The sequence below is a fragment of the Alosa alosa genome, chromosome 6 (assembly GCF_017589495.1).
Source record: "Alosa alosa isolate M-15738 ecotype Scorff River chromosome 6, AALO_Geno_1.1, whole genome shotgun sequence".
Classification (NCBI taxonomy): Eukaryota; Metazoa; Chordata; class Actinopteri; order Clupeiformes; family Clupeidae; genus Alosa; species Alosa alosa.
The window spans coordinates 8,853,568-8,870,502 of NC_063194.1; the positions used below are offsets into that span (position 1 = coordinate 8,853,568).

At 39.7% G+C, this 16,935-nt stretch overlaps 1 protein-coding gene across 2 annotated transcripts; it reads left to right on the forward strand.

Moving 5' to 3' along the window:
* Positions 1-305: 305 nt before the first annotated feature.
* ccnf (cyclin F) lies at positions 306-15,000 on the forward strand. 2 transcript variants are annotated; one of them, XM_048244737.1, is made up of 17 exons: positions 306-387; positions 1,839-1,993; positions 2,131-2,237; positions 2,509-2,576; positions 2,671-2,867; positions 4,381-4,434; positions 4,859-4,963; positions 6,190-6,267; positions 6,425-6,576; positions 6,973-7,137; positions 8,247-8,370; positions 9,537-9,717; positions 9,853-9,940; positions 11,509-11,608; positions 11,715-11,848; positions 12,094-12,266; positions 13,780-15,000. In XM_048244737.1, the coding sequence occupies exons 1-17, from the start codon at positions 354-356 to the stop codon at positions 14,277-14,279; spliced, it is 2,415 nt and encodes an 804-aa protein (XP_048100694.1). In that variant the 5' UTR covers positions 306-353; the 3' UTR covers positions 14,280-15,000. The 2 variants fall into 2 exon arrangements, with proteins under 2 accessions (XP_048100694.1, XP_048100695.1); XM_048244738.1 differs by having other exon boundaries at positions 312-541.
* Positions 15,001-16,935: the final 1,935 nt, after the last annotated feature.

Here is a 16,935-nt window from a genome sequence, read left to right on the forward strand (position 1 = left end):
AGGCGTGGTAGGCCTACTTTCAAATGTTAAATGTTGCATTTAAACCTCCTTAGAACCGTAGGCTACATGAAGAATTTCTTACAAAATGAATCAGCCAATGGCGGACCAGTAATTTCAAACGCGTAATTCGAAATAGAGATATTTTAACCAATCGTAGGATTTCGTTTTAGTAGTAGAGTTTATTAGCCAATAAGAGTCTCCCTTTCCCTTTCTGGCGAATAAAAAGTTCGCAGGGGTCTCAGTGGGCGTGTCCCTGTTTTGACCAATAGAGTTGTTAAGTTGATGTTTAAACTCTTCCGCGCGGGCGGTGCTTAAACAGCCGGGGAGGAACTTTCAGCATCTGGGACGCATGCATGAAGAAGATCTCGTCTCTGTCATCTAAATTCAGTAATACTACTTTATGAACACTGCTACTTTTGCACAGACACATCTTAATACAAGTAACACATTATTCATATTCGGTGCGAAACGCGTTTCTGTGAATGAACACAGTGCTTTAATTTGTAATTTCACGGAACTCCGCTTGAGATGAAACCCGGCGGTAAGTGTTTTAACTTAATGCTAAGCTGGACTAGCTAAATGTTGCAACCTAGTAGTAACATTAGTTATTACAACTTATTTAACGTTACAAAATTAACTTGTTAGATCCCAATATACTAAATGGTGTGAATGTTGTTATTTGTCATATTAAACATGTTATCGCTTAATTTACTAGGAGGTCGGCTAGTCAGCATAATCTATAACGTTAACGTTATGATAGGTCTGTAACCTTGCTAACAGTTATATATCTAGGTTTATGAAGTTCTGAGCTATCCTGTGGCTGGTTAATTGCAAATTATTTAACAGTTAACGTAGACTTTGCCTAAACAAACAATCAATAAGTTCTCAATAAGTAAGGATAACGTTATAGCTAGATGTGGAAATCAGGCGGGGACGTGCAACATTTGCAGTTTACGTTAACGTTAAGCTTAACTAAGATAACTTTCAGTGTCGATTGATTAACTTACTAAGGTTTTGACCAAAACTGTTATTTATAGCTATCAATAACGTTTAACATCAAGGTTAACGTTACCTTTTGATTTTACAGACTCTTCCATAAACGTTAGCTAACTTGATGGCGGTCATTTTAAGTTAACGTTAGAGAGTGTTTCGCGAAAGCCTTTACAGTAAAGTTAATGTTAGCTAACGTTAACACCAGATAACCTGACGTTAGGTCAAGAGGCCAGCTTGATGAAAAACTTTACATTATGGTACCTTGATTAACGGTTTAGATATATCGTGGTTTAACGTCACTAATGTTATGTAGGCCTATGCTCTGCCCTAGTTGTAATGATGCATAGCCTAGTAACGTTGAGGTTACACCAAGGAGGGAAAATTGGGCGCTGAATGCAACATTTGAAATACATTTGCCTTTAATATGATTGTAAAGACATTAGCCTTGTTGCCATAGCCTGGCCTGTCAAATCTAGGAATTTAACTGGTTATAGATGTCAAAGGAAAAAACATCTATTCGCAAGACAGCATTCATCAGATAGCTAACGTTAGGCTTCTGAAGTAACGTAGTGATAATATAACTGAAGGGGTAAGATGCAGGCTAGGAGGATAACGTTATAGTTGTTTAAATTGTACCTAATAAGATACAAACCCAGTAATTTAGTAACTCAGGGTGCAGACACTAACATAGATCCTTATTGCCTGCTTTTCCATATTACTCTTTCCCCTGACAGTGTATTTGTCTTTCATAGTAATTACATTTCTTTGTGTTTTTTGTTATTACAATGTTATGTATTTTGTTCATTGTGTAGTGTTCTTAATTTGACATTTATTTCTTGTTTCAGTGCTTCACTGCCGATGTGCTAAATGTTTCTCAGTGCCAGTTCGGAAGCGGGTGCGCAAGAGAATACCCACCCTAACACTGCTCTCTCTGCCCGAAGAGATAATTTTGTGTGTGTTGCAGTGTCTCTCAGCTGAAGATCTTTTGGCAATCAGAGCTGTAAGTGCATTTGCTAGACATATGCCTGTCAGTTTGTTTGTGCACACTAAGTGGCTGTAAAAGTAGAATATGAGTACTGAGCTTAATTGAGTATATTCAGTATGGTTATGACATCAGTTGGCCTCTGTGTTTTGTAGGTGCACTCTCGGCTGCGTGATTTGGTAGATGGACATGCCAGTGTGTGGGCGAGGGTAGGCTTCAAGGAACAGTGGCCTTCACCTAACAGCATATGGCTTTTTGAAAGGTTGGTCTACGCATATTATATTTCTTACCATTTCTGCTCTCTTTCTGACCCTTCTCTCTCTTTGTAGGCCTTCTATGTTTGTTAAGTCTATGGTCATAATTGTGATGTTACACAAAGCACATTTTTATAATGAGAAAATGTCACAACACACCACCATAATATTAAACATACGAAAGTCACAAAATAACAGGTTTGTTGCTGTTTATTGCCTGCATTTTCTCTATTGAAATGTTTGAGTTTGACTATCCTGATGTTTAAATTTCTCTTGCAGGGCTGCAGAGAGGGGAAATTTTGAAGCTGCTGTGAAATTAGGAATTGCCTACTTGTACAATGAAGGACGTAAGTTTTGAAATGGAGATAAGGGCTTTGGCATCGTGTAATGCTAGTTGTCAATGTTTTGAAATAATTTACTTTTTTCTTTTGTCATATGCAGCATCTTTGAGTGATGAGGGAAGGGCCGATGTTTGTGGAAGGAAAGCATCTCATTACTTCAGTTTGGCGGAGAGTTTGAGACCTCAGTCTGCCGATCCCTTCGTCTGGGTGTTTATTCGTCCACCCTGGTCCCCATCAGGCAGCTGCTGCAAGGCTGTGGTGTATGAGCACTTACGGGCTGAGAGTGACACTAACTTGGTGAGTGCTGATGACAGTGATAAATGGTATATCAAGAAGAGACATTTTAATTGTTAAATCTGATTTAATCTGATTAATCAGGAACGCCCAGGTCAGTTAGTCCCTTCAAAGCGTATAAGCATGGACTGTATATTGTTAAGTCAGACCATTTAGGGCAGCTGGGGCCTACTGGTTAGTGCTTCGGACTTGTAACCGGAGGGTTGCCGGTTCGAACCCCGACCAGTAGGCACGGCTGAAGTGCCCTTGAGCAAGGCACCTAACCCCTTACTGCTCCCCGAGCGCCGCAGTTGTTGCAGGCAGCTCACTGGGCCGGGATTAGTGTGTGCTGAGTAGGGGTGGGCGATATATATTGTCTGCGATAATATCGTGATTGTTGTTTTAACGATGTGCAAATTTACATTATCGAGTATTTAAATTACTTATGGGGGGAAAACACTCGAAATCACGCATTGAAACCCCATACATTCAATAAATCCAGGAGGTGTATGCAAGAGAAGCCCCGTTGCAGCAGAGCAAGTGTCACATGATCCCTAGTGGGTCCACGTTGTCACACGCAGGTCTAATGTTTATTTTGTGTAGCGAGATCAAGACGTAGCCTACAAGGGATTTTGCAGCTACTTCTATTCACGTAGCATTGATGAGACAGTCCTTTTTTCCTACATGGTATTATATGGAGAGAAAACATTTGCCTTTGAGTATTTTAGTAGTCAGTTGTAAAACAAAGAACACTTCTCATGTAACCCTTTTGTAAAATGGACTAAAGTTAAGCTCTAAATATCTACGTGTATCGATTATGCTAACCGTTAGCATCTCTATGGGATTTCTCATATACATTAGCCATAAGCTAACGCATTAGTTTCTATTCTGTAACTTGGAATGCTAGCCTACATGATTTCTCTTAAACAAAACATCGAAGGGAATAACTGAGATGTACTCTGTTGGTCCGCTTAGTTTTACAGTGAATCCTAGGTAAAGGTTTTTGAAAGGAACTTCAGCTGTAGACTTTCTCTTGAGAAACTGTTAGGCCTAGTCATCTTCTCTAATGTAGCTGGCTAGACCATGTTCCACACACACAAAAGGGGGCAAAATTGGAAATGTGTCATAGAGTGACAATGCATTGGCTGATTTGGTTAAAAAGTCACAGGTTAGGTTATTGGTTACTATTGTATTGATGCTATTCATAAATAATAAGCTGTAAAGTAACTCAGACTTTTACAATTTTTTTTAAAGGATATCGACTAATTATCGTTATCGTCAAAATCACAAAAAATATCAAAATATTATTTTTTGTCCATATCGCCCACCCCTAGTGCTGAGTGTGTTTTACTAATTCACGGATTGGGATAAATGCAGAGACCACATTTCCCTCACGGGATCAAAAGAGTGTATATACTTATACTTATACTACTTATATTTTATTCAGACAATTCAGTAATATCAGCTTTATTATTCTAAAATAGGTCCTATCTATCAAACAATGCTTTATTGTAATGGCCATTTTCTATCTATATAGGAGCGGAGAGGAGGTTTATTGCACTGTTTAGCCAGAGTGCTCCAGCTCTTTGATGTGAGTATATCCACTGAGTTATCAGGTCCTCTCCTTTTGCTTTTCCTATTTGTTGTTGTTTGATAGTTTCTCAGTAGTTTGATGTGAGTAGTGGGCGTTAATCAGTGGTGATTAATGGATGTGTTCATAAAGGCAGGGGCCAGAAACAGCTTATTTATTAGCCTTTATAGTGTTGGGTTGGGGTAATCAGATAGGTAATTCCCAGCACTGGAGGGGATTATGGGTTAGATAAGGGCTGAGTGCTAAGAATATTGCATGTGTCTACACTACATATTCATAGAATCCAGCAGCCTCAGGATCATGGGGTCTAAGGGACATGGAATAAATATGTGGTACATTTAAAGTGTAAAGTTTTTTGCGTGACTAAAATGTTTGTAAAGCCATGCCATGATTATGTTTGCTTATGGCTGTCTGTCCCTTACAGGATGAAGAGAAGAGAAAGGAGGCTGTGCAGATGCTTGAGATGTCCGCATGTAGTGGATGTGTGCAGAGTGCCTACCTGCTTTGGGAGCATAAGCGACACTTAGCAGTAAGATCCTCGTACTCTCTCAGTGGTCATCAGCGCTCAAAGTTCTCAAGCACTGTGCTTTAATTCAGGCATGGGCCAGATCATGAAGATTAGAAATTATTATATACAAGGTCTTGGGAAAATGTTTTGATAACTTGATACGTGGACATTTTCCTTGCTTTAAGCCATGAGTCATAGTATAAACTCATAAACTCAAGGATTACACTGATGTGCACTGACATTTATTCCGGTCAGGTAAAGGGTTAGGTATCATTCAATCATTTTTGATTCCAGTTCGATTTAGCTTATCAATTCCGGTTCCTACCAGAACCTCATTTAGATTCCAAAATGTAAAGGAACACGGCGACCTTTTGGTACTTTATTCACCGTATTCCCCAGAGTTAGATAAGTCGATACATACCCTTCTCATCAATGTGCGTGTAGTTACTCTGACACACCCACCACTAGACTAGCACAGGTGCCTCAAAGTGGCTGGCTCAATAGCCTACACCTCCCAATAGTGACAAAAGAACTCCAACATTTTCCTATTTACATGCTGTGATTTGTATAGTTATATGTAACATGTACAAATAACTGTCAAATGAGATGCAGCCATTTGACAGTTATTTGTATATGTAGTTATTTGTAACACATACAGTACTTGGAACTATGTTTTCATTCAGGCAAAGCACTGCTCCTTGGTGTTTGAAGAACTAACACCGGAACTTTTCAGGTAGTAGCAGTGCTTTGCCTAAATGCTTGGGGCATTTTTAAAATCATGCTTTTTTTTTTTCCATACCCATAGTACTCGGTTACGTACAGAAACAGAGATCTATGTGAAAAATTGCTGGATTTTTTCCTTTAAATGAACATTCAAAAAGAGCATATTTATTTACAAGTATTGATCCTGAGACGTGCATTTTAAAAAATAAGGCCGCAATAATGCATACAGATCAGTCTAGAGCAGCTAATTAAAACAACTGTTTTGCCTCAGAGTCTCAAAATAGGTGTCAAACTTGTGCATTTTTACTTGTCCTTGTTTGCAATAATAAAGGCAGAACCAAATTCAATGTTTTTAAAAATAGTTTAAACATTGTTGACTTTTTGGTTCTGCTTATCGGTCCCGGCTTTGGTTCTTTCTTATCGGTTCTACTCGATTCTAATATTTTGGTTTCCTACTCAAGTCAGGTATTTGGCTTGTATAAGGGACATAACACTTAAATGCTTTATTCATACTTGTGCAACAGATGACAGATCCAGGACGTTATCTCCAATGTATGCGTACACTCAGGGACTATGCAGCCAAAGGATGCTGGGAAGCACAGGTAAATGGACATAACTAATTATGTTTGGCGGTTTTGTTTTCCAGATGGACCCATGTCCTGTGAAATTGTATGTTTACCATATCAGACTGAATAACTGTCCTGCCCTTCACAATAACAAATAAGCTATTGTTGATTGATTGATGTCTGTATCTTACAGTTGTCTCTGGCCAAGTTGTGCATCAGTGGAAACCCACTTGGTTTAGAACTACAGGCATGCACCAACCTTGTGGCCCAATTGTTTCACTCCAACCCGACACCATGCAGACGAGCAGAAGATTTGCTGCGGCAGGGGCTCAATGACACTATGAGGTATATAATCTAAGGCCATGTCCACACAAAGATTTGTTTTTGTAAAAACAGGTTCCAGGGTGAACAGCAAAAATAGAGTTTTTGATGACGACACCCATAGCCCACTCATTACCTGTGATCCAGCTGCACTCGACCTGACACTCATTATAGTATTGTCTGGTAATACTAGTTTTAATTGAGTAGACCAAACATCCCAAACTAATGCTCTAGCGCCAATAGCTTGTTATGACTTGGTGAACAGTTTTTTTCCTATATGTTTTCACAATGCATTCTACTGTTTGTAACTGACGCGAGAGAACTAAGAAGTTATTAGGAAAGTGCGGTTTTAGTTTAAATGAATTTGTGCGTAGTGCTTCTTTCACATGTCTTACAACCTTTTATGTACTTTATGTGCAGGTACATCCTGGTGGACTGGCTGGTGGAGGTGACCACGATGAAGGACTTCTCCAGCTTGACTTTGCATGTGACTGTGTGTTGTGTGGACCGGTACCTGGCAATGTGTTCTGTGCCCAAAGCCCGCCTCCAACTATTGGGCATCGCCTGCATGGTGATCTGCACGAGGTTTGTGTCTCCCTCCTATGCCAATATTACCAGAGCCCGTCTACGGAGAGCCTTGGCACTTCCTATCGAAATTGGTTGCAGTTCCATTAGAATTCCACTGGGGGTGATCGCGGGCGAGCGCAGATTGAATGGGGGTCTATGGAGCTAGACGGCTACATTTTTCACCTTCTTGTCGTGGAAGAATCGCAGATTTTATTGTAGTTTATGCAAGTTCAATATGGACTTTAGATCTAAAGTTGAATGAACGAGTACTTATGTCCTTTTCATTTCTTACAGGTTGGGTCGTTGTGGCCCATCACACGCTAGCATTCTGCTAATGAATGACGTCATTGACATATTTGAAAGGCTTTTTAAAACAATTACGTGACTTTAAAACATATAATAATCAACAGTGTGTATTTTCTTTGCCTCCCCTTTCAAATGCAACATTCAAATTACTAGACAAAAAATATATCCAGAGAAAAGTGGATATTGCCCCTCAATATCCACTTTTCTCTGGATATGTTTTTTTGTCTAGTAATTTGAATTTTTGAATTGAGCTCCATAGACCTCCATGCATTCTGCGCTCGCCTGCGTGTGCCCTCACGTGGAATCTGAGGAGGAACTGCAACCAGTCCAGAAACCGGAAGTAACCAGACAGTGCCAATTCTCTTCCTATTAGACATTCTCTGATATTATCTGCAGGGGAAAAAAATATAACCATGTTTCTAAGTCAGAAAACGCTGAATTCAGGGCTGCACAATTAATTGACGTTTAATTGAAATCTCAGTTTGAACTCACGCAATTAGTTAATTGCAAAGGCTGCAATAAATTGTGCAACTCACAATTCTGTCCCAATGGTTAATCTAGTCACATCTATGATTCTTATATTCCCGTCATCCTCTTTGTGTGATAGGCTATATATAGACTAGCTATGATAGATTAGCTTGGGTTGTTGATGTTTATGAATGTAAGGGTATTATGTTATTTTATGATATGGAGTTTGTGTATTCTGATGTATAATAATGATGTATTTTGAATATTGTCATCGTTGTTGTGACAGACCTATTATGAGTATACATGTACAACATGGCATGAGTCATAACTGGGTGCGATGGGTTACTCTGCAGGTATGTTAGTAAGGACATCTTGACCATTCGAGAGGCGGTCTGGTTGACTGATAACACATATCAGTATGAAGACCTGGTCAGGATGATGGGAGAAGTGATTGCAGTACTCGGGGGGAAGATCCGTGTAAGTAGCAATAAGGGCATCAAGGACAGCTGGAACTATGTTGTGGCATGATATAATGATTTCAACATCAGATCTGAAGACATCCCAAAAGAAAATGTCATGTCTTGAAAATATCTTTTCTTTGTTTAAAGAAATAACTTACCAGTCTGTCTTGAACCCCCTTAAAGGCACACTATGCAAGATTTTTACCTTAATATCAGTAGATATAGGTCTTTAGAGATAGCTTTTGCCTGTTGTTAATCCTTCACCTCCACAACAAAAGCATTTTCATTGTGTACAGGGGGGACACGTCATGAGAAGTTTGCTATTTACAATAGGAGAGTAAAATATAAATATATTGCGACTAGAGGGAGCTCTACTGTAGCCAAAAATACCTAAACCTGCATAGTGTACATTGCCTTTAAGGAGAAATAAGGAACAATAGGAATAGATTGCAAAGTATTTTGAAATCTTTAATTGAACTTAAATTGGACTTGGGCTGAAACAAGAGGTAGGCTATTTCTCAACTGTCCAATTTAAATTCAACTTAAGATCTCAACATTTTTTTTCTGTTCTCAATCTTTTCATATTGCTCCTTATTGCTCTAGTTTAGGAGAAACTGGTCAGATCTCAATTTAAGAATTTTCCTTTCTTATTGAATACTATCTTACATAAGATGGTTTTCCATTTAACTTATTAATGTGCATTTTAACTATTCAAATAATAAGTCCTGACTAGAACCACTTGCATACAATCTTTTAATGCACATAAAAATGTGATTCACTAGAGGTGGGTGCATTAAGGTATATAGAAACAGTCTATTTGCATTTGTTGCATTTCTACCTTTGTGTTTCTGTAAACATTGCCCTGACAATGCTTTGTTTTGATAGCACAGCTGTTCAGAACTGTTCCCTTGATTAGGAATAAAATTCACATAAGACTGGATACATAAAATATTCGAATCAGATGACTATTGTTAGCAAGTGATCAGATTGGACTTGTGTGTACAGACATCACCAATCATCTTGTATAGTCACGCTTTGAAAGAGTATAGAAAGTACAAGTTCTTTGGGACTCTGGTCGTAGCAGAGAATTTGAGACTCAAAAACCAGCAATTACCGACCAACAGAAACACAAGAGACTACAGGTACAGGTAATAAGTAACATGTGTCTCCCTGCACCCTCAGACTCCCACACTGGTGGACTATGGCGAGGTGCTGCAATCTCTAGTCCCCATGGATCGGCGCAGTTTCCACCTGTTCTGCTACATCGGTGAGCTGTCCCTGCTGTATGCTGTCCTGAGTGCTACTCCACCCGCACTCCTGGCCTGCGCAGCCCTTCTACTGACACGTGCGCTGCATCACAACGGCAAGTTCTCCATCTCACACACCGTGGATATGATGAATGTATGCTGTAATTGACATACCATCTGATGGACAGTCATTTGTTTTTTTATTACCGTCTTTTGTACTTACTTGCACTCGTACTTTCTTTCCAATGCAGCTCCCATCTGGCCCTCCATTTTGGCTGAGCACACTGGCTTCAGAAGTCAGGAGTTGGTCCCCACTGCCATGGTGCTTTATGTGAAATGGTAAGCGTCACCATGGTCACCATCACCATTTCATGGGTTGATGCATTTGATGCAGCTGTGAGATTAGACAAGAGTGTAAATAGATCATTTATTTGTACGTGAGCTAGCTTCATCCCCACCCTCGGTTCTAGTTACTCAGTTCAGGCACAAACATGTCACAATCGCAATATTTTTGAGGACTTTTTTCCGATAATCATAATTAGACAATATTTGCATCCTTCAAAATTGTAAAATGTCTCATATTGCACATATTTTGCTCTTGTAAGCAGGATATTAATTCAGCCTTATTACTGATATCAATGGAAACAACTTATTTATTTAGTTAAAACTGAGACTTTTATATAGCCTGGTTAATACCAGACTCATTCATTTTGTGATTCACTTTGTGAATAGAGTTTGGGGATTCACGATTGGGAACCTTTGTTTTAACACTAGCATGGTGACGGACGTACTTTGCTTTAACTTTGAAATCATTGGTCCAGCCTAATCAATCATATTGATCAGAGATTCCTAATGTTACTTCCTACTGTGGTAAAAATGAAGTATTAATCCACAAAGTGGCAAAAAGTAACACACAGGCAAGCCGACCGTACGGCAGAGTACAAAGCTTTATTCACAACGCCGGAGACAGTTTACAAACACACAAGCATCCTAGGCGAGCATGAGAGCAACAAGTCTGTTGTAAACAGAGTCTTTTATTTATAGGACTAAACAAAGTCTTACCGTTATTTATAGGACTAAAACATGGTATTCTTGATGGATTATATGAAATGAAAGAAAAAGAGCTGTAATGATAAGAGATAAGCTGTTTTCACTTCAGACTCCCTAAGTCAGGTTAACCTTGGCGGTCACAGCTAAGAGAAATTCTAAATAACTGAGATCATCCTTTTAATGTCTACAATTCTTTAAAGTGTAGCCAGTTGGACAACAACGCGCCCTGCCTTGAAAACCAAAAGACAACAATTTTATCATCAAAATTCTATAGCTGATGTTTTTAGTAAGGTCCCACCTTTGACGGTTTTAGAATATCTTACTAGCATAGATTAAAAAAAAACAAAAAAAAAACATATTTTTCTATAACACACCCATTAAATAGCCTTAGTTGCGGAAATGGCCTTAAATTAAACAAACAAACAAACAACAACAACGCCAGTAGTCATTTAAATGCTAATGACTGGAAATGTCACCCCATACTTTGCCTAAACTTTACAAACTGACAATTAACAGCATCAGCAGTCAGAAAACAATGTATATTGTCCTACCTTAATGTACACATTCTTCCAACTGCCATTTTTGATGTTGCGTTGCTATTGCTGTTTATCATAGCCACTTAAAACTATAGCTTCAGCCCCTCTCATCGATGATTGGCCTGACCTTTTTGGGGTCTGATGGAAATGTGAATTATGGAATTCCAGACTAGTATCACCCTTAAAGGAGATCTAGGTGTAATGTTTCTTAAGGACGCTCAACACCCACCTCTACTTCAGGCTTTTTTTACCCTTTTGATTATGACTCTCCAAGTTTTGCTGTTCATCTGAGTCATCTTGCATCTTGCTTTTCTTCCACAGCTTCAGTCAGGATGTGCCTAAAGACTATAGGCATGTCTCATTGACAGGAGTGAAGCAGCGGTTCGAAGATGATATGTATCAACAGATCAGTAAGGAGCCGGTGAGTCCTGACTCTACTTGAAAAGGCCCAGTGCTCCTCTTCAGTATGGCAGTCAGCCTTGTGCTGGGTGTGAATTAGGCCTGATTGTTTTTTTTGTCTATTGAAGGTGATGGGCTTGTCTGAGCTGTGTCATATTTTGGAAGTTCCTGAGATTCAGGCTAAGATGGGGCTGCTATATCCCAGTTCAGAACCAGCTGATATACACACATTCCTATCCTCTCCCTCCAGTAACAGCAAGAGGTATGTACATTAACATACCCTGAAACACTGAGATAACTGCTCTAGATGAAAGTCATGAATAGGCAAAATAGTGGCACTGTTCCCTCGTTAAGTCATTGTGTTGTGAAAAATGGTGTCCTCTACCAAGTTTACAGTAGAACCATTGGAGATATTTGGCGTTCTAACCATTTGATTGGTGTTCATGATAATGCCCAATGCACAAAAAGCTGAGAATGTGGAGAAACACTTTAAATGTTTTTATCCAGACGGAGAGAGGAGAGCATGCAGAATCACAGGAGCAGTTTCCTGGCCACACCCACAGCGGAGCTGTCCACCCAGGAGGAGGCGCTGTTGGGAGACATCCTGGATTGGAGCTTAGATACGTCCAGTTCGGGCTATGAAGGAGACCAGGAAAGTGAAGGAGAAAGGGATGCTGAAAGTAAGTGGGGATTCAGGACTTCTGGGCAGGTTAAAACATAATCGTTCTTTTATCCTATAAGTCCTACATCAGCATGATTGAAAACATTTGAAGGTCCGATATCATGAGCTTTTATGCATGTATTTGGGTGTCAGGAATGGTACCCATGCAAAAACACTTGAAATAACTTTTTTATATTTACCTCCTTTTAAATTTCACTTTGTCCCCTAATTTAGACCTAGACTATTTCACAGCACGGCAATCTGGTGTGTGTTCCAGTTAGTGCTGGGCGGTATAACCAAAAATGTATATCACGGTATTTTTCAAAATTCTTACGGTTTCACGGTATATGACGGTATTTTTTTTTTCATGCATAATCAGATGTTCACAGCATTTTCTACAGGTTGAGAGAGGAATTGCTGCAGTACATTGACTAAGGATGGTCTATTTTACTGTCATGATGTAGAATAACTCCACACTAGTGGTAATTCAGTTTTGCATGGCCCCAGAAAATGATGCTGTTTACAAAGAGCCACTCATGATTCTAATGAAGAATCTAATCAGAATGCAAAGACAATTGCAGTCACAATACAACCAATAAAACGTACCAATAAAACGTATAAAACCAATACAAAAAGTAGTGCAACTTGCAATAATGATACTTTTTTTAAAACCTCTCTGCTAATATGCTTACTCTGTCAAATAGGCCTATCAGAAACATGCCTTATTGTTATTGTGTGGTTTGCATGACGTTAGTGGTAGGCTAACGTTAACTTCATGTAGATGTAGATGTCTTGTTAGCCTGCCATGAGCTTCGGTTCGGTTCGCTAGGCAAAACATTAACAAAAAAGTTTGTTTTGGTGCACTGATGACAGTCAGGATCATTTCTAACTAGCCAGCTAGAATTGCTCAGTTCATGTCTATAACATGCTTTACTTGCTACCTGGATAATTTCAGCGAATATTCTTAAGGTGAGATGAATGATAAGATCATTAAACTTCACTGTGTTCGATGGGTTGCTAACTAACGACATCACCTACTAGCCAGCTAGTTACAGCTATTGAACAATCTCAATAGAATTTTCGTGACGGTAAATCCCTTTCAATGCAGTTTCATTTAACGTTTTTTCCTTAACTAAAGAAACAATTTAAGGTATTCTGTGCAACACCCTTAAATAAACCCCTTACCTAAGGATAAATTAAGCCTTAAGGGTCATACTTCAGGGGAAAAACTTAAGGTGTTTTGTGTTTACCCTCACTATGCCTGCCTCACAGTCGCACCATGCTTGCGTGTGAAAAAAGTCCCGTCTGAAACACTGTCGCGCGGCGCAGCGTTCCAAACGTTGTGTAGGCCTAATCAAATACACCGGTATGGCGGTATATTAAAAATTCTTATCATAACGAAAATATACACCGGTTTACGGTGTGAACCGGTATACCGCCCAGCACTAGTTCCAGTGTGGAACTCGTGGTGAGAGGGAGTTGAGTGTTTGCGTAAATATGTCCACATCTAATGGCCTGATTTCTTTCGGCAGACCCTGGTGTGAGGTTAGAGTTGCAGCTGGAGACGGAGCCTGCGGACTCTCGAGCACACTGTCGCGCCCTCTCTAGTGACGAAGACAGCTTTAACGAGGGAGAAACGAGTGACGATGTGACGCAAAGAGGGGAGGGCGGCAATAGGCGATGCCGCCATGAACTTCGCAACTCAGACGCTCACCCTCTCTCCTCCTTGGTCAACCACTCCTCTGTTCTCACCCCATCAGCTGATGCCCACAGCTCTGGCTACTCTTCTGTCCAAAGTTCCAGTCCCTCCTCTTCCTCTTTGCTGCCCTGCTTCCTCTCTCCTCTGGCTTCGTCCTCCTCTCCCCCCGGCCGTGTGCCTGCAGTGGGATTCCGTCTGCTGGTTCCGGCGCATGGACCTATTCGTAGACAAGTGAAGCGGAAGAATGGAGCAGCACACAGTGGAGAGGAAAGGGAGGAAGGAGAACAGGAGGCGGGAGGAAGAGTCTCCCATGTGACTTTCGTGAGCCTGTGAGATGAGAAACTGCACCCTCACTCTTCAGAAGCACTTTGGTTTTGTGAAATACTATGAATGAGGAGTTTGACAGGTGGCAGGAAGAAATATTTGCACCTCGTCCTGTGCATTAGCACCATACAACCAGCTTTATAGTTCTTTTTTTTTTTTCACAAGAGAATGGAGAAGAATCCTTACACTGTCTAGTCACATTTTGCCAGCTGTGTTTTAAAAGGACTTGGCAGCTGTTACAATGCATAGGGAGGTCAACACTGGAAAGTACTCCTCTGTTGTCAGGTTTGTTTGTCGCACTGCAACCCCTGCTGCCTCAACACACACACACACATGTTCATACAGACTGTTGAAATCAGACAAATCAACCTCAAGACATCCTTCAGGGCTCTTTCAGCTGTGTAACCTGTTATTGTGTCTAAAATATTTGTATGCATATTTTTTTACACTCATGAAAGGATCCAAAATGTGCAGTATTGTTACACTCATATCTGTGTGTAGACCCGCTCAGACTCTAAAGCACAGTGTTTGTTTTTTGGAGGCAGGCTCTGTGGATTTTTTGTATTACATACACTGCCTTAATGTAATATGAGTCGTGGTTACTGCTGGGTGATAGCCTACAGTAAATTATAATAACACACATGTTATTTGAGAATGTTTCTCTTACATAGATCATCCATACACTGTAGATATATATTTTTAACTAATGTTATGTACAGCAGGCTGAAACTACAAATCAGCTAGCCATCTGCTGTCAGTATCAGATTTGATCCACATAGGAAGAAATAGCTGACAGTCACCACTTTATACATGCTGGAAGTATGCAGCTGGGGGAATCCATTTTGAGGGGTGAAAAGCTGAAACACACGAGCAAGAAAAACATTTAATACTTGTATGTTCAGTTTGCCAAAAGGTGGTTGACAAAATTTGTTTTCATTTGTTTTTGTTTACATTTTTGTGTGTAATTCTGTGCATTTGAAGAATGGTGCTGCATCAGGTGTACAATATGTCACCAAAGTTTGTATAATATGGATATTAGTGGTATGCTGAAGATGTATACATATCTGGGGCAGGCACTTGACTTCAAAAGAATGTGTCTAATAAAAATAATATTTCCTTTTTTGTTAAATCAACCTTGCCATGCTGAAACAATCAACCATTAGTGCATCCTAGTGTTGCCTGCTTGGCATGAGGCCAATCTTGCCTCTTGTATAACAACCGGGTGGTAGATCTCTGAAAATATATTTTGTGGTTTGAGAAGTGATGTTCTGTATGTCCAACTCTGGGCAGCTATGTCTAAATGTAAAATATTGTTTTTAAAACTAAGGCTTTGGATACTTGTTAATGTATAGGCAAAGAACGAAGCTGTGAATAACCACATTACTTGAAACATTTCTCGGTGCTTATGTCTACAAAACATGTAAACATTGTTAAATTCACCATGTGCGCAAGAAATGTTTTTAGTGTATGCTTGTCTTGTCATTTTGATGTCACCAGCTCATTAAAATCTATAAATCATATTCTGCCTTAATGGTTAACTGATTATATTATTGTTATAAATAATAATATAAAAAATGATTATATTATTATTATAAAATCCTAGGTTCAGGCATGAAAACTCCTCACCTTTCGGCGAAATTCGCCGTTTTGAATCCAAAATAGGGGACTTACGTGGTTCGCGCAGATCTGAGAAATGAGAAAATGAGAGAAAATATTGTAGGGGGGGTATGGGGTTACAACTGAGTTTACAAACAGATACATGCTTGCGCTGGAATAGCCTCCCTGTCTGTGTAACTACAGATGTGTCTGAAATGTGAGCCCGGCGAGGAGAGATGCTTATTGATGTCACAGGTGGGCTAGTTGAAACGTTCAACTTCTGTCAGAAAAAGACGTTGATATTGGTGTAGCAACGTAGCATAGGCTGTTGTTAAATTTAGCGATATTGAACAGAAATATAGACATAACAAGTTCATTTGATGAAGAATACGTGCAGTTTGAGCCATCTAGATCGAAAAGGTGAAGCAAATAGGCATACTTTTTCAGTATAGCAAAGGCTAATGTGAATAACTAAATAGTTGATTTAAATCTCCTAAACTGGGCTGGTGCGTTTTGTCGAGTTCAGAGACAAAAACAGTGTTTGACATGGTAATGCCATCTTTTAAAAAACGCTCAGTGGCCTGACACACTATCACAATGCCACAATCTGTAAGTAGCCTAGCTGCAGGTTAAAACATTTCAAACCAATTTTACAAATTAAAGCCTAGTCTACCCTACCCAAGTTTATTTATTACCTGGTTTGGTCCAACAAATATTCAGACTTATTCTACTAGTTCTAAGTGTCCTTTAGGCCTATGAAATGTCTGATAACTTCAGGCACAAAGAAATAAAGAAAGAAAGAAAGAAAACTCATGTAGATTACTGAGGAGGATAGGAGGGCCAGGCTGAAGCATGTTGCCAAACAGCGCAAGTGGGCCCCTTCACACTTACGCCCAAGCCAAAAAGAAGAAATAAGTATTTTTGTGTAAAAATTAGTCATTTTGTAGTTTTGTTTTCTTCATAAATCTCTGGTTTTAGGCAACTTCATACTCCATGGAAGCTATGCACTATTGGCAATAATGTCACTCGCGCCTGTTTTGCTATGAAACGGCCATTTCCCACTTCGCGC